Source organism: Rissa tridactyla, chromosome 7, assembly GCF_028500815.1.
Source record: "Rissa tridactyla isolate bRisTri1 chromosome 7, bRisTri1.patW.cur.20221130, whole genome shotgun sequence".
NCBI lineage: Eukaryota > Metazoa > Chordata > Aves > Charadriiformes > Laridae > Rissa > Rissa tridactyla.
In genome coordinates, this window is record NC_071472.1 from 55,893,855 (window position 1) to 55,918,114 (window position 24,260).

General features: G+C 41.4%; 2 protein-coding genes across 6 annotated transcripts in view; one reads left to right on the forward strand and one right to left on the reverse strand.

The window, feature by feature from the left end:
- COL26A1 (collagen type XXVI alpha 1 chain) overlaps positions 1 to 1,917 on the reverse strand; it is a 194,873-nt gene extending 192,956 nt beyond the window's left edge. For both annotated transcript variants that reach the window (XM_054209273.1, XM_054209272.1), the window contains exon 1: positions 1,683 to 1,917. The gene's annotated coding sequence lies outside the window, so the exon portion shown is untranslated. The remainder of the gene's footprint in view (positions 1 to 1,682) is intronic.
- A 217-nt stretch (positions 1,918 to 2,134) lies between these two features.
- IFT22 (intraflagellar transport 22) lies at positions 2,135 to 5,758 on the forward strand. 4 transcript variants are annotated; one of them, XM_054209276.1, is made up of 5 exons: positions 2,135 to 2,225; positions 2,563 to 2,642; positions 2,772 to 2,861; positions 3,470 to 3,747; positions 4,650 to 5,758. In XM_054209276.1, exons 1-5 carry the CDS (start codon positions 2,187 to 2,189, stop codon positions 4,796 to 4,798), a joined length of 636 nt encoding a protein of 211 aa, XP_054065251.1. In that variant the 5' UTR covers positions 2,135 to 2,186; the 3' UTR covers positions 4,799 to 5,758. The 4 variants fall into 4 exon arrangements, with proteins under 4 accessions (XP_054065251.1, XP_054065252.1, XP_054065253.1 ...); XM_054209277.1 differs by having other exon boundaries at positions 3,470 to 3,711; XM_054209278.1 differs by having other exon boundaries at positions 3,509 to 3,747.
- The last annotated feature ends 18,502 nt before the right edge of the window (positions 5,759 to 24,260 follow it).

Here is a 24,260-nt window from a genome sequence, read left to right on the forward strand (position 1 = left end):
CTGAAAGGTGACTGGCACGACATTTTACTGCTGCTTCCAGTAAAACCTGCGGGCCTCTAACTTGGAGGCAAAGTCCTCTTATCTGCAATTCAGGTAACAAGTATCACATGCCTTGATACAGCAATCAATGTGTCTCATAGTTTGAGTTCTCATAGACATTTCTAGAGTGAAGAACAGTTTTATTGAAATATTATTGATAGCCTGCAATTGCTTTTGGCTTTTGAAGGAAGAAGGAGGATCTGTCCATGGAGAATCATCTGGAGATGATCATTTTTGCTTGCTACCAAAACATAATGGTGGAAAAACAGCCACCTAATAAATGCAAGACTTATAGACCATTACCAGTATTGTCTGGAAGTAGTTCACTTACTGCTGGAGTTTTCTCTCTGCTGCAGTCTAACAAAGAGTTTAAATAAGCGAAACAAAATGGCCTTGCTGATTTGTACATATGCACTCTCAGCAAACAGTACATCAGTAACCAACATAACTGCACCTATATGCCTAAGCCAGATGCTGATAACATCAAATGTACTTGACTTAGATGCCTTTGAAAACATCACCCTAAGTGCCTTGGAAGCTTAATTCCCACTTTCTACCCACTTTTTTTTTTTTTACCCACTTTACATGGGTAAATCCAAAAATTGCAGCCCTAGTCAGCTGTGCTCTCCTTACTCTTCAGTGGCTAATATAAACACAAAAAGACCCTATGTGACACTTCATCTAAAAATTAATCCTAATTGCTTTCTGGGCAGCTGCACAAACAGCCAGATTTCCCCAGTTTCAGTTACCTCTTACTCTTTTTCCACCCCCCTCTTCTGTGCTGCTGTCCACAATAGGACTCTTTATAACACATTTCATGTGCTACTGGTAGCTAATAACACATGCCAGCTAATAAGAGAGGCTGTCCTAATTTCTTCTCTCTGGATCACCCTTTCTGTCTTTTCTTTGGAAGTTAGTAGGTCTGAAATACGGAAAACAACACAGCTGCAGAAAGGATTAATTACGAGTTGTCCCAGTTCATTGTGAATTTGGTCCTGAATTACCCATGGGTCTTCACAAGCAGAAAATACACATCTAGTCTACTACAGCAGAATCAAAGTCACTGCTAGATGTAACTACTGTTTTTTCACTGTCTTTGTCCCACCAACCTGAAAACAAGGGGTTTTCTGAAGTTTAAAATACTGTGTGAATGCTGTGATGCCACTGCCACATTGGACCATCCTGAATTATCTCTAGGTAAGGAGTGAAACAGCAAATAAGCCCACAGTGTGATAGCAAAGACTTTACCCCCTCAGTCAGAGCAGAGCAATTCTGGTTCACATTTATTAGTAGTACTAGTAATAAACATTTACATTATGGTAGCGCCTAGAGGCCCTATTTGAAAGCTTGTCTAAAACTGCTATTGTACCTGGGCACTAAACAACTCTGAAGCAGCACATCTGTCTGCCAGATGCTTTATTTTCTTAGAAGCTGCAATTTAAAAAAGCCTCTTGCTTCCCCTAACAAGCCTTAATAAGAAACTTCAAGAGCTTGCTTCATTGTCCGTTCAAGGAGAATCCACAGTTAAAATCACAATGAAACTTCAGGCAAGGGCAGCACTTCTCAAGCTAGCGAGGGATTGGCATCCCTCATGATAACAATCAGTGCATGAGCAGCGTGGGATTTTTAAGTGTCTTTAGTACCTGTTAGCCTGACTCTTGCTTTCCAGAGGACAGAAAGGCCAAAGGGACACCTCTCCCCCAAACCAGTGCGGGCGGGAGGATCCGCTGCCACAAAAGCCGGGGGTCCCCTCAGGCCACGCTGCTTTAAGGCCGTAGAGGCGCTGCCAACCCGACTGCGGGCAGCGTACGGGAGCCCTGGCTGCGCACAAGGGCCCGAACCCGCCACTGCCACAGCATTAGGAGGAGCTCCGGGACAAACCCGCCACCGGGATACCCGATAGGCCGCGGCGGCGCCGCGCTCTGCGAGAGGCACGACACCAGCACCGCCGGGCGCCGCCTCACGGCGGGCGGGTCCGAGCGGGCGCCGCCTCACGACAGCTGGGCCCGCGCGCGCACCGCCCTCCCCCCCCCCCGGCACGTGACGGCGGCAAGGCCAATGGTAGCGCGCCCTTCCCCTGTTCCCCCCGCGCCTCCCCGCGCGGCCGCGTTGCTGGGCAACGGGCGGGAGGAGCTGCCCCCGCCGCCATGTTGAAAGCTAAGGTGCTGCTGGTGGGGCCGCGCGAGGTGAGCCTGCCCCGGCTGCCCGTCTCTGTTCCCCGCCGCCGGCTCTCCGTCTCCCACGCCCTATTTACCTCCGCCCCGGCCCCTTGACCGCCCTCCCCAACGCCCGCGCCTGCCCCCTGAGGGCTGCCGGCCCTGCGGTCTGCCTCGGAGATCGCCGTGCAGAGGATGCGGCCGTGGAGGCTGGGGGGGGTCCCTGGGGGCGGGAGGGAGGAGCGGGCAGGCCTGCATGCACAGGGGCCTTAGCTGGAGGGAAGGCAGGGTGCTTGGATAAACGCCGTGCTCACCGTTGTGGCACATTAAATTCCTATGGATGTTTTTCACTCCCACTTTTTGCCAGTCTGGAAAATCGGTGTTGGCAAACTTTGTTTCGGAGAGCACAGAAGGGATTGGCAGCTACAGCCCGACACAAGGTGTAAGGTGAGCAAAACCTCACGGCGTGCTGACTGAACCAAGCCCCTGACATTGTCTGCCCCTCAGAAAGTCCCGCTTTCTGGTTGTGGTGGTGTGTAGAATGATAGCACATCGTATATCTGCTCATTTTCACAGGATCCTGGAGTATGAGAAGCCAAACTTGAACGGTAACAGCAAGGGAGCTGGGTGTCGATTTGAGTTGTGGGATTGCAGTGGTGATCAAAAGTAAGCCAGCATCATTACTTCCTCCAGGCTACTTAATTCATAATAGTTCTGTTTGCACAAAATATTCATACTTAAGGCCTAAACCAAATGATCTTTTTGAGATAAGGCGCATTCCTGCCTCTTTATCCCATTTTCTTTTTTTATAGTTTCTACTATAAAGCATCTGATACCCTCTGCCATGATCCCAGCTGACACTGAACTTCATTTTGGATAAGGAGTGAGCTAACAGTAAAGTCCATAGCTCCTAGAATGAAGTTACAGGTACAGGAGACAGAGGCCCATTCTGTAATTGCCTTTGTCTCCTTGAAGTTGTTATGTGAGTGGACTTCAAACAATGTATATATATGATTTAGGCCTTAATTCCAAAAGATACAATGGAGAACTGGACAGATCCATTTTTAGGGAAAAGGTTTAAATAAGTATTTGACCAAATACTACATTGTCAGCAAATCATGGAACCAAGTAACATAATAGGTAAGTCAAAATATTTGGAATATGATACATCACTGTCAAGATTACTGATGTTATAATAAGAAGTACTGAAACGTGTTCTTGAGGAGGGAAAAAGAAAACTTGGGGAAGTTTGAGTGCATGTTTCTGTTTTCCAGCTATCAGACTTACCATTTTCCACGCACCTGTTTTTCAAGGTTTGAAACATGCTGGCCAGCTCTGATGAAGGACTCTCATGGCGTAATAATAATCTTCAATCCTGAGCTGCCCAGTCACCTGAAAGAAATTGAAATGTGGTACTCCTGTTTCGTGCAGCAGCAGCCACTGCTTGATAGTCAGTGTCTCCTAGTTGCACATCACAAGCCAGGCAGTGCAGGCGACACAGAAAATCTGTCCTTGGGTAAGAAGATGGAAAACTCAATCTCTAACTCAAGAGGTTTTTATTGATCTATTTATCTTTAAAATTGTTCATACCTCATGGCTTGCATTTTTCGTTTAAATCTGCCAATCAAAGAATATTAGAGTGCTTTGCAAAACCAGAAATAATTAATTTCAAAGGTCATCTAGAAGGTGAGCAATATTCCTATTTCAGAAAGGGGAAAATAAAGGCAAGAAAAGTTTGAGTGTCTTCTCTAAGGTCACACTGTGAGTATGTAGCTGAGACAGGAACTAGAACTCCTGATGCTGCAGCTATATGTCATCATCACTAGTAGTTTGTTTCTTATGTTGAATTTTATCTTTTGTTATCTGATACTTTTGAGGCCATTTAAGCCTGCATTTTATCAATCAAAAGAATAGGAGCCCTTTGAAATAAAAGGCTAACAATCTTCCTCTTAAAATTAGTAATAGGTACCTTATATACTGCAAAATTATTTGTGGCTGTTTATACAAATGAGAACACAACCTCTGGACAATGTGTCCCAGTGCTCAAACAAATACATATTTATTATAAGTATTAATGTTTTAATAGATACTTAACATAGCAGTATCGTTCCATAATTTTGAAGTAATCAAAGAACGTCCTATCACTTCAATAGTAAAATTGCAATTCAGTGATGAATTGTTTGATTCTGCCTAACTGAATGTGTAACCAAACCCAATACTTTAAGCCTTAATAATAATGTTTGAATAATTAAATCTAGCAATGAGTTTTATTGTTTGTAATGCTAACAAGCTATGATGCGTGTCTTCTTCATGTGTTATGTGTTATCTGGGATATCAAACATTGGATAGTACTGAATTCCAACTGACTTCAGCATAAGCTGTCTCTTGACCTTGATTGTGAATGTTTCTTTTATAAAGGGAATATACCTAATTATTTTTTATTTACCTTCAAAGCTTACCCACTGAACAAGATAAAACTAATACATTCTAACTTAGAAGATGATCCTGAAGATGTCCGGATGGAATTCATGAAATACTTCAAAAGCATTATCGCCTTCATAGATGAGAGCAGAGAGAGGGAAGAAATGTCAATTATCTCATAACATTAGAAGAAATACTGAACAGGGAAGAAGAAGGATTATTTTCACTTCGTAAGCTATACTAGCTTGTGAACAGGTCCTCACAATGAGAATTTGCCAGCCTATAAACACTTCAGAGAAAATAATGCACAATTTGTGACTTAACCAGAAAAAAACAAGTGCTGACATTAGATGAACTGTGGTGCCAAAAAGATGGCTGCACATCCATGAATTTGGGTAAATTTAGCTGCACTTTGGTTTTATTTGGCATCAGAGGTACAGGAAGGTATTGTTTAATATGTTAGCGTGGACCAAAAGATAAAGGTATCGGTCATCCCTTCCCTTCAAAATCCCTTTTTGTAGAGGTGCTAAGAGAAGAAAGCCTGACAAAACATAAGATTTATGGAGTTCTGTTGAAGCATCAGAGTAAAGTGCTCATGATAGCTGTGTTCCTGGAGAAGTTCTGCTTTTGGAAGTCAGTACAAACTGATTGGAATAGAGATCTGAGAAGTAGTCATGGTGTGGAATCCACATTTTAATGTTCCAAGTTCTCCGTATCTTTCTGTCCAGCATATGAAGAGAGCACATTGCATAACTATTGCCTTGGCAAGACAGAGTAGGTTGCAGTCTTTCTCAGGACTAGATTTTTATTGTGTTCCAACAAAATCAACGTGTTGTTGGGGGACAATGTTTAGGTCTCTCTGGGCGGAAAAGAACTGAAATCTCAGTGTAGTGCAATACTTTGACCTATGTTGGGAGCTCCAATAGAGAAAAAAAAAAGTCCTGCATTCTCCAGAGGAGGAAAAGCTGTTTTGAAACTTGTATTAACTGTTCCCTGTTGCATTGAAATAAGTGGTTTCATAGATAATTTACTTCCTGATTTGTTTGGTTTGCACTCATCCCTGTTCTTAGTGTGTTTTGCTGTGGAAGACATTTTTTTTGTAACATGCAGTACTAAGGCAATAAAAACATTTTAAAAATGCATCCTTTTTGTTCTTAAAGGGAAAGTTAGTTATGGTTTTGTTGAGCTCTTATCACCTTGTTTAATTTTCAGTAAGGAAAACAGTGATAAATTTGTAGTACATTTCACACTAATTAGCTCCAACAAGAGAGGTTTACAAAAACTTGTCACTGACCCAAATAGCCAAAGAAATGAAAAACAGAGGCACGTATCCATACTGACACACACTTCTCTTTTGCAGAAGATAATTTAAAGGACAGACAGACTGGGAGCAGGAACTGCAGCAATCCTTGAGAAGCATCCCGTTACCCCTTGTACTGCAGCTCACCTTGTGAAGTGTGAGTTCAAGGACTTGTCAGAACTATGTCTGACCCACGGCACTAAATCTTACAGATTTTTTTCATTGCATATTCATGTCATACAGCTCTATTTGCGCTGCAGCTGGTTTACAAGTATGTATGTTAAAACAGCCTTGTCCTCTCACCAACACTGTCTTTTAGCAAACATCCTTTACAGAAAATGTGTTATAAAACAGGAAGCGCTTGATCTATTTTAGTTCAAGACAACAGGAGTGAGAGCTTCTTGGGTTTTTCAGTAATCTAGGTTCATTAGTCTACTATTTTTTCTATTTTCATAGTTTGGTCTTTTCTGAGTAATGAGTAGCCTGTCCTTGTGCAAATACTCTGTTTTCCAAGATGACAGGAAGAGATGCCTCAAAAATCTGCCCAGTTGTTTACACATCTTTCTCCTGGGCTTCAAGCAGGGCTTTCTGCAGGGTTCACTCCAGGAAGCTTCAGTGAGAGCAGAGAGCAGCCAGGGTGCAGTGCTGCCACAGCAGCTCAGGTCTTGTCCTGGCCTCCTCAAAAGTGTCCACAGGTCTCAAGGCAAAAAATTGGCACTCCCTTTCTTTTGTCAGACCCCTTCAACAGGATTCATTGTAGTGGCGTAACATTGATTGACTGTAGCAGCTCAAAATAAGTTAGTTTTATTTCAGGTAGCAGGAGATTTTTCAGCTATTTTCATAAACTACTTGAAGCACTTCTACAGCATCATGCTCAAAATCAACTAAGATGCTGCTAGAGTCTGAAAGCCTCTTTATCCCAGTTGTGTTTTGTACTTACTTACTTTGATTACTAAGCTCTTTTTATTTAAAATATATGAGGTGAAAGATTAAAAGATCTTAGAACAGTTCCAAGTTGTAAAACTAATGGCTGCAAATAACACAACAAAACACAGGGAGCTCGGCTCATACTTTAGAGAACTACCATTCCAAGGATATGCTGCTTTGCTCAGGTTGGTACCAGGTGCGTGGCATGTGAAGGTGTGTGCACACACAAATAACCTGCACTGTTCTTTTCTTGGGCACTTGGTGTGCTCACAGAATTCGCTGCCCCGGCTTCTTTTCATTGTCTGCTGGCTCCTATTCTGCCGTTAAAGCTAAAAGCTCCACTCGGTTCTGAGTGGAAAAGAGGGGAGGTACTGAAAGAAAATATCAGTGAGAGGAAGGACACCAGGAAAGAAAAAGGCAAAATAAGCAGTAAGAGATGAAAAGAAAAGGTTGGAGGCGAATAGTGGGAGGTTGGCATTTCAACATCTACATTTTATTTATATGACTTTTGAAACAATCAGGCTTTATATGTTTGCAATCAGTGTCATAGGGTGGTCTATTGGAGGCAGTTATTGGAAAATTCACAGTCTAACTAGAGAACAAGTTTTTTACATGCTGCCTTAGATTATTTTTTCCTTGTTGCCAGCTGTGTGGTGCTGGAGCCAATTTTTAAAATATACTGCCTTAATAAATTCAGTTTTTCCCAACAGCAACATTGCGATACACACTGGTAAAGACTGGTGTGAAACCCACCAAATATTTTATTTGGAACGCAAACCAGTGTTTGGATGATTCCAAGGTTGAAAAGTCAATGAACTCTCCTATTCACCACCTTGTTTCATATAAAATGTTAATCATGATCTTACTTTAAACTCAAAAAAGGATGTAAATTACAGGTATCTAAATACTGTAACACATTGTCCATTAGAGAAGAAAAATACTGTTAGACAGAACCAAAGACAGATCCCTAGACTTGACTTTATATCATCCAAAAGATCATAATATGTAGTAAATGTGGAACATCATTCATAAAATCTAGCCAAGAGATTAATTTCTGTGACTGGTGAAGAACAGAGTAAATGCATAGACCCATGCAAAATTAATCCTTAGTATTGGAGAAGATACAGAGAAAATATTTATTCAGAAGTATCATTTATTAATGATTTATGAAACAGGTCAACAGAGACACCCAGTTAGAAGAGGGGTACGAGAGTGCCAGATGAACATACGTTACGTCTCTGCCGCTGCCCTTTACACCTGCCTTTCCTGTGCTATCAGTCCATCTGCAGAGCTTCAAACAACGCCACATCATGGTGTTACCCAGACTGGGAGGGTGCAGTCCTATTTGTTTGCTTGAAGCGATGTGGTTAATAAGTGGCTGTTCTATGGCACTGTCCATACTTCGGCTTGTCAGAGCAAAGAATTGCCCAGACAAGCGTAAAGGAAACTGGGAAGATGAGGTTATCAGGCACAGGTTACACCCAAGTCAGTTGGCAAGGCACAGGTTTAATTAGGAGTAGGGACAATTTAGGAGCAGAAGATAACAGCAAATTTGCAGCAAAAGCTGCAAAAAAAATTTTTCCTCTTTCACACTGAGGACCATGCCACCATGCCTGGAAGTTTGGAAAGGCTTTTTGGATGACCTTTCCAAGAAGTGGAAGGGAAGGCAGAGAACCAGTGAAGTCGTCTTGATTCCTCCAAACAAATGTAGCCTTCTCTAGGTGTCCTCAGTCCCTTAGAATGAACAGTTCGTGTCCCCTCCTCGTTCTGTCACCAGCCATGTACCCCCAGACCCTGCTTTGTATGAACTGTGCACAAATGGGAAGTCTCTGAGTTCCCTGTCCCTTTCTTTTTGTTCCTTGTCCATACTGGAATTCAGTGGCTATTTGTTCCAGTGGCTTTTCTGTGATCACCTGCATTGTCGTGGTTTGGGAAACTGAGGCTGGAATCGGGGACATACAACATTTTAAATATTAATTAATTCAAATACATTCAGCCTCCACAGTGCAGAATCCAAAGACTCCAGGATAAGCCAACTGTGTGGTGAGAAAACAACCTGTTACTTAAACACAAGCTATTGAGGTGCAACTTTATTTTGTCACTTGGCATTGAGTATTGATAATCCTGACAGCTTACAGCACTATATTTATGATGTACAGAAATTATTTGCCAAGTTTTATCACTGTATAGCTACAAAAAGGTTTACGGCTATAGGCCAGCTCTACTCAAGGTCACGTTCACCTCACATGAAAGTAGTTGGTACATCATCCTTTGGACAGCTGACCTATCTGCACAAAGAGTCAGCAGGGCAATTTGATAGGGAGCAGTTAGAATCAGAAGAACTCTGCAGGGCTAGAAATGCAGAATTACAAGACTTCAGGTCATATATAGAAAGTTAATGGCTGTGGCTGTCTTGCAGACTGGTGATTTAAGACATTTAAGCTCTTCAATTATAAAACAGAGTTTGCTCAGGTTACCTCTTACAAGCTGTTTTCTGCACACGCATGACATTATGAAGCCAATAACTACTTGTGATGATGAAAACAGTTACAGGCAGTGCAATCCAGATGTGTGGCTTCCAGGGTGAAAATCATACTTGTTTACAACCAAACGTTGGGAATTAGCAGCAAAGCTGAATGAAATACATTTGGACCTTACCAAAAAAATGCAGCTTTCCTTTCAAGTCATATATTTTGAAGGCCAGGCCTTTGGTCTCAGTTGCTCTCAGCAGTATTGTTCTAATGGACACAATAGACATAAGAAACCCTGTGTTCCTATTTCTATTCTTGAACTGCCAAGTGACTACAAGGAAGTCACGTAGGCCACCACATTTAAGAGTGCCCATCCATGCTGTGTTTTTGCATGCTCAGTTTAAAATATGTAGGGTGCCAATGTGCACACACTTTAGGAAGCAACTTCTAGAAGGTATCCAGGACCTCTTACAATCAGATCTCAAACTACTCAATTCTCAACAGCAGTACCTTGCTCTGGAGGTCCATTGTGAGTATCTCCTCTTACCACTTCTCCAGTGGAATACTTCAGTGGTGCAGCAAGGATCCCCCGACAGATCAATTTACCTTGATGAGAAGTCGTCTTTCCCGAGATGCTAGAAACACTCTCACAGTAGCTCACATAGCTTTAGTCAGTGCTCTGCCCACACACACAGACACCGTCGCACCTGTGGATAAAAGATACCATATGCTATTACTCCAGACGGTTCTGGGGGGTAATTCCCATGTATGAAGCAGGCCTGTTGTCAGTTCAGATTTATATTTTTGCATTGATCCATCTTATGTTATTTACTTAGAACAAGATTCCCTCATGAGTGGCTGAGGTTTAGATAACTAGATACCTCTTAAAGGTGTTTCCTTAGAATTTGCTGAGAATTTGTCCTCAGAAAATCAGTCCTCTTCAAAGACAGCAGCATCTGGAAACCTCTTACCTCCTGTTATAATCACCAGTCTGATGGATCTGGCTTGGTGCAAATGGTGTACAGCTTTGGTCACCCACGCTCCGAAAGCTACAGCGAGTCAGGAAAGGGACACTTGAGTGGCTGAAGGAGAGGAAACAATTCTATGAGAAGCATTTGCTAGCAACATAGAGAGAGAGGGGGCACATGCTTGATTTCTGCAAATATATCACAAAGAAAGAAAATTGACTGTATTTACCTGGACATAGATAACAGGAGCAACCATCAGAGCAGGGATGCTGTTGCTGAAGGGCTGGACCAAAAATATAAGTTACACAAGCCTAAATATAAAGCATTCTCTTATCATCTGCTCCTTTTGCTTATTCTCCCCCTGCCTTGAATTGTAGGAGGAAATCATTTGACCTTGAATACAAGGTGACCTTATATTTAAGCTCTTCTTTTTTTTCCCTGCAAGAGACAAAATCCAGGAGAAACCTAAAATTCAGGCTCCCATTCTATTTGTGTATAATCTGAACTAAAAGACAGCTTTGGCACAATAATAGACGTGAACAAACTAGTCAGTAATAACTCTAGTCTGGGAGTTGAAGAAGTTTTCTAACAAACAGTCGGAAAAAACTACTTGGTTTCAGTATGGTGCTTAGTTAATAGTTAGTAATGGAGTGTCACTGGACTTGATCTTTCTAGTCCCTCTTGTATGAAAACTAGAGGATTATTTCTTTTTTATTCATGCAGGCATTTTTTATTTGTGTAGGTATTTTCTACAGGGGTGCCAGTAAACCAGAACATCAGCTCCAAATGTCCTTCAACTTTGAGAACCTTGGATTCTGATTCATAGTCTCCAGCTGGAGATCAGTTGAAGACACAGGTTGTATTTATACATATGCAGAGGAAGTAAAACAGTTTTGTCAGCTTGTAAGAGAAGAAAGGTAACACTAATTTTCTCACGTGAGTCTCGCTATAGAGAGTACCGTCTGAGGATGAGCACTGGGGTTTGCTTGCATAACTCTCAGACAGGACCAAAAAAAAAAGCCATATGTTTTGCTGAGTTCCATTGTCTCTTTCTCCCTTTGTAAGGAAATGAAAGCCTATTTCTCTACTAGTTCCATGAAATCTATCTGAATCCTGGTAACATGTCTCTGAGAATTTGCTCAGAGGGAATAATAGACAAGGGTACACCCTCCATTGCTATGTTACTGTTCCATGAGTTCCAGACAAAAGCATTTATTGTGGTTTGGCAGCAACCATCTATTCCTAAAACCCTGGGACTGCATTGTTCTTTACTTGTCAAAAGCTGATTTAGTACCTACAGGCACAGATTGCAGGGTTCATCTTTTTAGGATCTTCAGGCTTTCTAGACTGCTGGGGTCATCTCTCACAGCCAGTACGACCACTTGGAGGAGTCACACCAAAGTTGACTGGGAAGACCTGGCCCTCAAAGAAGCAAAAGGTCTACCCTGCAATGAATATTCCAGGATTTTTATTCCGACCTAGGTTAAATGGTAATTCTCCAGAAACTGAGAAACAAACTGCCAGGCCCATAATAATAATTCTGAATCACTAAATAAAGATACATCTAGGGAAAAGTATTGTTAAGGCCCCAAAATTGTTTTGCTGTGTTTGGAATTCTAATAATGGTAGGCAAGTTTGAGGGGAACTCCTAAGGATACAAAGATCTCGTGATCCTATCTGTAGCTAAGATAATGACCCTGGGACCTAAACAAAGCTATTAGGAGGCCCTTCTTCTGCTTGGAATGGTGTATCTTTACTTTTAAAGCAGATCATTAAAAGTAATATCTAATGAAAACTCCATCTGTTTTCCATTGAGCATGCACTTGGCTTTTTTTTCTTTTTTTTTTTCCCCTAAGGTTGCATGAAGCTTTGCAGCACACAGTGCTGACACCTTCACAACGTAACAGGACAAGCCAACCCTTGATGCAGTTCCTTTGTCCAGAGAAGTTAAATATTGGGTATATCTGGATCTATTAACATAAAGCTGAACTTTTGGACCTTTAATTTCTTTCATATCCAGAAACTGGAAAGAGATGTACAAATATGGTAGTGGTGTAATACATCTTAGGTCACACAGACCTGCACAGGTCTGAGTCTGCAGACCATAAAGGTTATTTTACAAAGCATTAGCAATAAAAGCTAAAACTTGACACTCCATGCGCTCTTCTCAGCTAAATGGGAATTTCTGTGTCCTGTTACAATACAAGGTCTATGACACAAAGTTAGGCAGTTGTGTCCCTACAGACACTCCTACAGTTTTCTATAACATGAACCCACAGAAACCAAGCAGATACACATGCAGTTTCCATTAAATAATTCATTTGCCAGTCACAGAAAAACCTAGTAGTATTAGATAAACAAGCATTTTATGCTAAGTGCTGTTAAAGTCCAGTTTCCAAACTTGTGTCTTGAGGATTTACCCAAGTGTAGATTTTCGACCTTCTTAGAAGGGTCTTCCTCCCTTATTCTCCATACAGACATGGCTACCTATAGTAATGAATTTTTTAGGAATTTCATAACTTTGAGGCTTCTCTCATTCTATCAGATGTGGTTGAAAATGGTCAATGGCTTAAGCAGAGAAAGGCGAGATAAACAAGCTGACACACGGTATATTCTTATAGCCAGGCTAACAATCAAAGTTAAGTATGAAGGTGGAATAACACGGCAAAGAGATCACTAACAGCACTTGTGTGGCGAGCAGGAATGTGTGTGTGCTTCTGTTCTGGTGATACGAGCATATGCTATGTGGCTGTGGATTGCTCTTTGTTACATCGTTTGTTAGAGTTTAATAGTCCAAAAAAGTGAGTTGGGACATTCATTCCCAACCATCTGCAGTTCCTGTTAGAGTCTTGAGACTCCATCTGATTTCCTGTTTTTTTACACCCAGACACCACTGGCCAATAATCCACCATCCTGCCAGTTAACAAAGACTTGGGAGACTTTGGCACAAGTTCTGGGCTGTGTCTGTCTTCCTTTTGTCAGTCCTGAAAGGGGCCAGAAAACAGGAAAGATCCCTCCCAATCTTAATCTGCCCGAGGCAGGGGAGATTCCTGGGTGATGGCTGCCTGCCACACACACCCTTGCAGACCCCTGGGACAGGGTGAGGCTCAGAGGAGGAAGGGGACCAATGTGGAAGATGATGAGTTTAGCCAGACTCCGCTCCAGTTATCTTTGGCTGCCGATATGTTTTCTTGGGGACCAGGATAAACATAGTTCAGAAATCAGTCACATCTAAAGAATCTGAAGCAGGCCTCTGCACCCAGCGTCCAAGCGTGGCTGCTTAGGACCGACACGTGGGTCACTTCATAACACAGACACTAGTTCCAGCTGACAGGGTCTCCTAAAGGAAAAGCGCCATAGCAAGAACAACCACAGTCTCAAAATTTGCATTTAAAATTCCCATTGCCATCTTTCTTAGGACCTTTCAGAGATCCAACTCAGATTCAAGGACTTAATCTGCCATTACCAAATCTAATGAAAAAATCTGGCTACTTCGCAATAGAAGATGAGTGAGCTCTGATCTCTAGCTCTTGTTCTGTTTCCACATGATAGCTCCGCTTTAACCACAAACAGATGCCACCTTTTACTTTGGCAAAAGTGAAGCAGAACACATCAAATTTTGTCTGACCTAGTTCTTACCTTCTTGTCTCATCTACTTCTTCTACCTCTTGGATTATTGCCTTCCCTCTTCACGCTTCTCGTTTTTAAATTAATTGTTCGTTTACATGAAGCATACTAAACTAACCTTGCAAAAGATTAAAAAGAGAGACTTCCAGAGTTGTCTTACTCACGTCTGTTGTCAAGATGTAAGCAGAAAATTGGATAGGTATCATTTTTCTTTAGTTAAAATGCATCAAGGAGGTTTGAAAGAAGCACTGCGATTCTTTTAGAGCTTTTTTGTTAAATCTTGCTGATATTTTTTAATAGCCATATAACCATTTCTTAATCTAGAAGAAGAAAAGTTACATTTCCAATGTGAAAAATAAGCAGAGAGTTTGAACGGCTAGTAGGGTTATTAATCAGAGATGATGATAAGGTCAATCGGACATGTTACACAAGTAAAATGAATAAAATCAAGATAGAATTTAATTGTCATTGAGAAGGATGTGAAAAAAAAGTTAGCTTTGCTGAAGGTACAGAACCCTGACCCTTCACATGAAACTCAAGGAACCTTAAGAGTTTCCCAGGTCAGGCCCCAAGAAACCCCTGTTAAACCACAGGAAGCCTTGACTAGATGTTATCAACATCTGACAGATCAACATGGAAGGAACAGGGAAAGAGTTCAGGCCTCTTATTTAGTACAAACAAGCTAAAATGGCTATGATTTCCTCACTTTTTTCATGTTATCCTTCATTTTCCTATGACCCCCTCAGGCTGTGCAACAGATCACTTTACTACGACCCTTCTCACTTGACCAGTTTCTCAAATTATCTGTGATCCACAGGAACTTTCTCTTTGCTTGATGTGACTTATCATGAAAAATGCATGAAGAATTTGCTCTAAACAGCTAAAGTATGAGGGAAATAAGTGAAAGGCTGGCTATGAAGACTAACTCCTGCCTCCTTTACTGGACTTTACACAGCGGAGCACGTGCACCATCTCAGTTTAGTTAGAACTGAATGGTAGAAAAGAACGAACCAACCTAAGGGATATTCCTGGAACAAGAACAAATGTGCATAAACTGACCATGGCTATTAGAAGGTTTCTTCCTATCAAAAGAAGGAAATTATGGAGCAAATGCTGAAATAAAGTAGGAAACTGGGAGGATAGGAGAGATAAGGAAGAAACAGCATATTTTTGAATAGCACAATCTGTTTACGAAAAAGAGGGACCCTGACTCACTGCAGAAGCAGAAGACTGGATTTAGCAACCCAAAAAGTCATTTTCAATTCCAGGTTTCTTTTCTTCCTTTCCAAATCAGAACCGGTGAGGTCTAATTCTAAAGGAAAAGCAATTTATTCTTTCTCTGCACTTGCCTGTGCAAACATGTCAGGTAAAATGCATGTCACCTCTTTCCCATGCTCAAGCAAGGACAATAAACAAAGAATGTAATCTCTTGTGCAGCCCATAACAAGTATAAATTAATCATGTTTTAATACACATTCAGTGTGGCAAAATAATTCCCGTATTTCATGCAACTTTACAAATAAATCATATCTTACATGACTGATCACAAATAAACAGAATAGAATCAAGCAGGTAATATACAAGGACAAAATGTTAAAAAATTGCTTCTTACCTTTTGCTTTTATAAGAAAATAAGACTTGCGTTCATGTTTGTTTACATGAGTTGGCCCCAAATAATTTTGGAACTGGTTCATAATTCCCACTCAAATTTGACATACCTGAGATATTTAATTCCTGCAAGCTTTATGAAAGTAGATGGCCAAGTAAAGAAGTCAGATTATTCATCCCTCATTGAAGAAACAGGCTAAAATGAATTCAATCCCCATTAAACATCAGAGAATCCATGCCGAAACAGAATCCAAGATATAAATCCATAGGAAAAAAGATTTCACTGTTTGCAGAACTACTTGTATTGAATGAGATCACAGAGAGATAACATCAGTATGACAGAATCTAATCACCACTCAACAAACATTTTGGAAACAAGTCAGTAACCACATCTGCTTCAACGGAACCAAAGCCTCACGTGACAGGAAGCTTATTAGAGACCCTGTCTCTCATTATTTTGTTTTTGCTTGTAACTTCCCAGCATGAATATTCAATATTGCAAAATAAAGCGGTTTCCTTCACAGACCGTCCAGAATGGAGAAAGAAATTGGGCCAGACATTCCAGATGCTGAAGAAATTGGTGCCTGTGGAGCTATGGATTTCTACCAGCAAAACATCTGGCACAAAATAACATTAAACATGAATAAGTTGCTCCTCTTTCCTCTTACCATTGGTGTGAGGCAAGAATAACTCCACTGAAGTTTGCTTGATGTATCAAGCCTGAAAACAAGACAAAAGAAAAGAAAATCAGCCTTTTAAACATAGCAAGACATCTTAAAGGAATATAACTCACAGTTGCTTCACAATATTCTGAATGCAACTTAGAAATTCCCATATGATGCTCTTTCATGCCTCCAGGAGTCGGAGCCTCTGCACAGGTAAATTTGGGCGATTTGCAACACCATTAATCTGAAAATTTGCCCAGCAACGGAGCCAAGTGTCCTAAGTCCCAGGAAAGGTAATGGGAGCTCTGTGTGCTCAGCCTGTCCTAGCTGAAACACTTCCTAAAGTGAAAGGAGTTAATCTCAAACACCTCTAAATTAGGTAGTCCATATGCATCGGCCCTTGATTCGCCTCTGCTGTCTCAGTTATTGAAGTGAAAAACCTGTGAGCCTGCCCTTCCGCACTGTGCCCAGCAGTGGCATGTGATTTGGAAGGCTGTGGCTGTGGATCTCTTTAAGTACAGGCACTTCGTTCTGTTGTATGGTATCAGTCATACAACATGACAACAGCTCCCATTTCCCTCCTCACTCTTCAACTCTGCAGGATGTTTTCTTTCACATAAAGCAGGACTGGCATGGGATCTGTCAGTGCTGAGCAGTGGGATACCGTTCATTTCCCCTGGCAGGGAGGTCTTGCATGGATAAATCCACACTAGGTCCCTATGAGGGGCAGAGACGTTTTACACAGACAAAAACTCTCCAACAGGGTTACCCTCTGCAGACACATCAGGCAATATCTTCCCGAAGTCTCTGGATAACCACTCTTTCTTCTTTCTCCATCACCTTGTGGACAGATAAAAAGCTTTTCAGGGAGATCTTAAGTCAGTGTTGCCATTTCAACCCCACAGATGCCAAAGTGATTTTTATACTCTTTCTGCTCAACTAATTGCCAAGCCCCAACAAAAGGACTTTAATGGCTTGCACCAGGCAATAAACCATCCTCTATTGGCTCTAGAAACAGGGAAGCAAGAGAGGGAATGTAAAGCTGGAACAAAGCACAGACCCAGAGCAGGTCCAAATATTTGCAGAAACTGATTTATCCAAAGATTTGATACCAGATGTTCTATTCAGACAACTTTAACAGAGGTCCATAGAACATTAAATGCTTCTCCTGTTTTCAGTATTCAAACTGCTCCATCTGGGCACTTCTGCCACAGGCACAAACAAACGGCTTAATATTAATCAAAGAAGCGAGTTCTGCTCTGCAAGTCCAATATACAGAGTAAGAGCAAACACATGCTAAGCTGTTACTGGGAACACTGAACACAACAGAGGAGCTGTCTTTGATTACATTTGATGTGGCATTTCTAACTTATGCCAGTCCAAAGTCTGATTTTAGGGAGGATATATTAGTGATATGTTACTACAAACATTGTGCTGAAGTGGAGCACTCAGCATATTTGATTAACAAAGATCACGTTCCTAATACACCAAACATTCCCGTTTCCTTGTTTACCTAGAGTTTCAATAGATTGTTGCACAACTACTTAGTCCATGGAAAAGTTGCATGCTTTTTCTTGGACATCTATTTGGGTATCACTTCTTTGCAGATAATATTAATTTTTCCTGTGCCCATTTTTAGCCTTATGGATTCCTTGTTCTCCTATTAGTTCCTTCTCTCTAGCCCACAAAAGCCTGTAGCCATAGGTAATAAGAATTACTACTTACTGCACACTTCTGTGCAAAACCTTTTTCCAAATAATTTTCCTTCTTGAAATCCAGGACTACCTACATTTGTCAAGCAATACAAGCCATTGAGACTGGGCAGTGGCAGCTGAAGTCACTTCTCCCTTATTTTCTCAGCTGCCAGTGCAACGTCCTAGCCTGTTTTTGCTGATTCTGCTCTGCAAAGGGGAAGGATCACAGAATAAGCATCTGGTCCAGTTTTCTCTCTCTGCCATAGTTCCTTCCCTTCATGGACTTAGTTTGCATACTTTTCTTGACCAGCCCCACCTATTGCCCCCTCCACTTCCTCCTGCTTGTGTCTTTTGCTCCGTCAATCATCAATAATTCCAACACAGAATACAGCTATTCTTTAAAAGACACGATCTTCCAGGTTGTCTCACGTCTTCCTGAAAGGTTGACAACTTTGCCAGTCTTCCCTTACAAGTTCCTTCTGTTACTGGGTGTAGCCTCTAGATCATCATGAGCCCCACCAGGTGTAGCTTGACTATGAGATGTGCAGAGATGCCTTTGTATCAATGCCATTGAGTTTCTCTGTATTTACTCTGATTAGACACTGGATGGTGCTCTTTGCATTTTCATGCCAGCAAAGGCACTTTCAAAGCAAGGAAGCTCCCCTTCTCATGAGAATTGCAAAAATTCCCCAGGGTCAGATCCGGTTACATGTCTAAGCCTCCAAGTCCTGTGGGAAGAGCATGTTTTGACTACACGGAATGTAGCTGAAGCTGCAGTGGAAGAAGGTCAGGTAGGTAAGGACAAATGCCAAATAAAATGTCACTGCCTATTACACACAAATACACCCAGTAGTGGCTTTCACATTCCTCCTCAAATACTTCATTTGCTAATTGGTTCCTTATCAACGTTCCCCATAGCAACAAAAGAGATGCAAGTGGCATAAAGTGGGCTGAATGACATTATGGCTGCATGTAAATGTAACTCGGATTGTGCATGGAGGAGATGATCCGAAGGAGGTTAACAACATAATGTGAAACCTCCTGTGGTCTCAGAGGAGAAGGGAGCTTCTTAATGCTGCACGAATGGTGAAAGAGTAAGGCAGGAAGGCATATCTCAGCAGCAAACATTTTTGAGAGAATCAAACTGAGATTCTATAGAAAATGAGTTCATTTGATCTTTTTACCTACAAAGAAATATTCATTTTACAATAGATGTTTGTCTTAAGCTATTTTTCGAAGAAGGTCAGAAACTTTTTGATATTTTTAAAGGCGTGATGAATAAGCAAAGGAAATATACTTTATAGCAAAAAAAGCTATAGGGAGATAGGAGATACACGTTCAGGTTTTCCCCCCTATTGCTGTCTTTTGTGTATCCCCAGGCAAATCAGGCTATCTCTCTGGGTCTTCCCAGCCTGTAAATCTGAAATAATTTCTCCTCATCTGGCTCTACTAAAAGGCTCTTTCTGCACTGAAAGGTGCTACAGAAGTAGAAAATATTTTGTGTGTCTGCATCTAAAGGCCACAGGTCTGAAAAAGGCACTCCAGTGAAATAAAGAGGCAAATAGAGAGACCACTGTAACACCTAGGAGAAATCAGGGAAAACAGGGAATAAAAGGATTCATAAGGATGGGATGGCATTGATAACAAACAGTTGGACTAGCTGGGTCTACCCACCGACCTAAGACGTGGGATTTAAACTGGTATCAACAAGTACTTGGGTTGGTCCACCCCTGGGCATACAGGCATAGGCAGAGCCCCAGAAAAGGCTCGGGAATGACTGAAGAGTCACACCAGGAGTCTACGCTTTTGGAGCTTCGACCAATCCTACCTGGATTAAACTGTACAGAAGGGTGGGCTTGTTCAGATGAAGGATTTGCAAAGATTTGGTGATCCTCTGAAATCCTATGGCATCTCTTCAGCTGCCTGGTCCATTGTTTACACAAAGACTGCTCAGTCTTCTATCACGTTCTTCTAAGTATCTCCAAAGACATTTCTGAAAGGGACATACTGGGAGTTAACAGTTGGATTAATAAAGCTGTTGAAGCCTTAACATGGAAATCTTTTGGCTATACCATTTAAGACAACACACACGGGACAATGAATTTTACAGTACTCGCAACACTCCCTCCTCCTCTTGGCAAGTGGGCATTGCAATAATTAGAATTTATGGGATATCTGATCTGCTTATGCCTCAGAGGAAGAAAATGAGATAAAAGGCCCAATCCTGCAGATCTGACATGACTCACCTTATTGATGTTAATGAACTGGTCTTCTCAAGATTAGAAAGTTGAATGCATGAGATGCTACTGCTAATGTGGTCTGCTGTTTTGAAAAAATACTACATGCAATACTTACGTGCAAAACAGCCGCAATAAAGCAGAACTCCCTATTGTTATTTCAAGTTTTTTAAAGAAAAGTATAATCTCATGAACAGAGTCAAAAACAAGGGAGCTGTCTCTGGGGTCCCATTACTCTTGTTGCCCCTGCTGCTGGATCAAGTTGGGCTTTGCTGGATGAGGTCTGATGAATGTGCGGTGACTGACATGGGCCTTGCTGGTGCCCGCTCTCCTCAATTATAAAATCCTGCTACAATAACAGAGCTGGCAGGAGGGCTGTGTGCATCCACACTTCAACTACTGCAATACAAAGGCCAGCATCTCTACGTAAATCGCTGATGGAAGCAGATCTGGGCTAAGGCTAAACACCGCATGGCTAAGCACAATCTTACACTCCGCTCCCTCTGCTTCCCTGCAACAGCTACCCCTAACACAAAGGCAGAGCAGGCTATAGGGCACTTTACACCATTATGGGAAGGTTTGTCAGAATATTTGCTGAACCCCTTTGCACCCTTCTCTGTGTGTCTGTAGACAGATGCAGATAACTTTGTTAATACAGGTATAGTGAGTCTGAATGGATTATGGCATATTTTTACATCTTCCAACGAAGGAGTGTGTAAGTACAAAGCAGTGTCGGTTTTGTGCCTCCCTGCAATGACAGTTCTAATGAAGTATTGCTGAGCAAGGTTACCCAAAAGACTATGCTCTTAATGTGTCCTTTGTTATGCATACAGAATGAGTTTCTGATTCCTTGGTTATTTTCAGTAAGAAAAATTGTTTAGTTTCATGGTACATCACAACATTCAATGAGCTTGCCCCTTGGGAACGCAGAGAGCTTTCAAATCTTAATATAGACATCTTTCAAATGAGATCATTAATGTGCATATATCTACATTTAGGGCCAATGCAAGCACTTCGATTTTTGCCTGCCAAATTTTCATTTTTGGCTTCATTTGCTTCCCATATATTCAAAGAACTGTACCACATGGAATCCTTTAAACAATAGATGGGATAACATAATTTTTCAATTGCTCTTGAAAAGGTTTTTAACCACATAAACTATTCCAGGGTTCGCTAAGAAGTTACCATTGCAAATAATGTAATTGTTCCAGACTGAATTCCTTGCATTCCAGAATAACTTTTGAAGCAAAGAGCATGACTGGTTTGGGATTTTTAACCAACCTCTTTATGGTAATACTTAGATGAATGTAAATTTTCTCCAAAAGCTTTGCATTAAAATGAAAGGACCAAAGCCTACAAACACTCATATCTGCAGAACTAATACTTAATGTTAATGACCCATCAATCTCAACAAAAGGAAAATAAATGCTTAAACATTAGGAAACTCTGAACGCTTTTTTGTTTTAAACAAATAAAAAAGTGAGAAAAACAGTAGACAAACTCTGGCAAACCTACAATTATATAAAGTGCAAGCAATAAATTCTGGTTCTCCCCTTCTCTTTTGCTAGAAGAACAAATCTGTTACTTGCCTTTTGAATGAACCCAAGGCTTGCTTCGCAAGCAGCTGAGTCCCTCCTTAAAGATCTGTGCAACTTCTGTTTCCCTGGGCTTCACCTGGAGTTAAGAACACAGAATTTTTTCTGGTCATATGTTTGCTCTCCACATTCAAACCATTCTTGTTGCATTCATCTAAAGACAATTTCATGGTTTGTCCAGTGAAGGAGTCCGTTACCAAAATCTTCACTGTGTAACACCGACAGGTAGAGTCATCTGGGACAGGTGGGCTGTTGCTCTTGAAATTAGTTCTTCTTGCTCAGGCGGGTCCTCAGTTCTGCAATTTTCATCCCCTACCAGTGCAGTGGAGTCTTAGTCTTGGCAACCCACAAAGCTGCTTCCCAAATCTACCTTGTTACTCAGCTTTTTTGGATGAACTGAATTAAACTGTGGGTGGTTTATGACATGAACTACACTGGGGAGCAGGGCTGTAATTCACTGCATACTCCTACCATACAGCGCACAACGGAATCAAACTTCTTTGTGGCCAGTGGGCCAGTAAAGCAGCATAAATGTGAAACAGCACACTTCAGAGGGTGGTTTTGATCTCCATTTTGATTCTGTGCTACAGGCCAGCTTCTCGTTTCCCACACATCAGCCTGTTCCCACTGAATTCACACCAGATGTAGACTTGGCCTTGCAAGTCCAGAACTTTAGTTTATCTCTTTAAAGACTCTGTTTTTTGTAGAATTGGCTTAGCTGTCATATAAAACAATAGTATCTTGTACCATTCAAAACTAAGGGAATTAGCACTGCATTTTATTAGCCTCACTTCCTATGAATACAAAGCTTTTGTGATCACGCTCTTCATCGGTCTGACCACAGCCCTGGCCCTCTGATCATTGACATGAAGGGACTTGCTGGAGAGTGCAGTGACTTCCCCCAGCGCTGTGTACTTTGCTGCAAGTGGTACTACAATGTAGGTAATTCGGTCTTGTCCTGACAGGGAGTTGGGACATAGCCAGGGTGACTCAACCAGACTTAGGACCTGGGACTAGTTTCACAGATAAAGACTGTGATCATTACAGTCTTCAAAGCCTAATGAAAACAGATGCTTCAGTTAAGGTTAAAGTGCCCCAATTAAAGAAAAAAAAAGAAAAAGCAAAGACACAGAACGAGAAAAATCTTTCTACATGCTCAAAAAAAAAAAAGTCAGGAAAATTTTCATTTGGAACTTGGAGTATTCATAAGCACTGAAGTCAGTCAACCACAAGACAGATCTATTAGGAAAACAGATTTAATTAGCTCTTTTGCTACTTGTTTTATTTTTCTCAGGCAAAAAGAGAATACCTCTCTCCTAGATGTGTTATGTAAATTACTTCACTATGGTCTTTGCAACCAACCAACCACAGTTCCCCTCAGTTTACTCCTGGTCTCCAGACAACCACCAAGTATACACACTCACTGCTTGTCACTGGATGTTACTGTTAAATAAAAGCTGCAAACTTATCTTTTTCAGTAAGCCTGCAAGATTAAATTTCAGGCAGAGTGCAAGGTGACAGCTACTCCTCCAGCTTGTACTAACATGACACACATTCTCCAGGAAGATGCATCTTCCACTAACTTGTGTCTGCTGCTTGTGGTACTGATGCTAAACACGCCCATGATAGACTTTTAAGGCCAAATATATTTGATAAAAATGCATGGGATTCTAGGAGTGTTATTATTTCTGGAGAAGTTTATGCCAGAAATAGTCTCTGCCCACCTGCAGCTCCCCAGATCAGACCCATGTCTCACTGACTCAATAATACTGTGCTTGTCCAACATTTACAGCATGAGGATTGGAATTCAGGACTTTCGGTCTCTGCTGGCTCTGCCACTGCAATATACCTGTTCCTATGACTGCAAACCGCTGTTAAACTTTGCGTACCTCTTCTAAAGTTTAGCTGAGTCACGTCGGAAAATCCTTTGAGATCAAGGCTATAAGAACTACAAGTGATTAGAATGAAATAGAACATTTTGGGAGGCGCAGAGGAAGTTACCCAATTGTTCCAGGTTCCAAGACACTGTGACTAGATACTACATAAGCCTTTGTCTCTGTCAAGTTCAATTACTGTCCAGAAAAAGAAGGAAAGATTAAGTAAGAACCATACCTATAAAGCTAGTACATCTTTAGATTGGAGAACAAGAAAGAAAAAAAAAGTACTAGCCCCTTGAGAGTTTTCCTATTCTTCAAACTACTGTATAAAACCCATTTAATATGCAAGCTCAGGAGTTCTGGTGCAGATTTTGAAATGTTGCAATTCCAATAGTCAATATTTTGGCAATGGGAAGTGATGGAAGGGATCTGATATTCATCCCTTCATAAGCGCTTGTAGGTACGACAGAGATCAAGTTTATTATCTTACTTTCTGTTTGCAGCAGGAGTGATGCGTAAGGGTTTGACCCCGGACCGATCAAAACGTGTGGGAGTTTTGCCTTGACATGAACAAGAGGAAAGTAGCTGCTAATACAGATGGTTTGGGGTACCCATATGAACACACATGAGGACAGAGTTTCAAGAGCTCAGTTCCCACAGTTAGGACTAGATTTT

Coding starts and splice junctions, on each gene's coding strand:
- IFT22 (XM_054209276.1), top strand. CDS start 2,187: ATGTTGAAAGCTAAGGTGCTGCTGGTGGGGCCGCGCGAG. Junction 2,643..2,771: donor AGCCCGACACAAGGTGTAAG/GTGAGCAAAACC, acceptor TCATTTTCACAG/GATCCTGGAGTATGAGAAGC. Junction 2,862..3,469: donor GATTGCAGTGGTGATCAAAA/GTAAGCCAGCAT, acceptor TCTGTTTTCCAG/CTATCAGACTTACCATTTTC.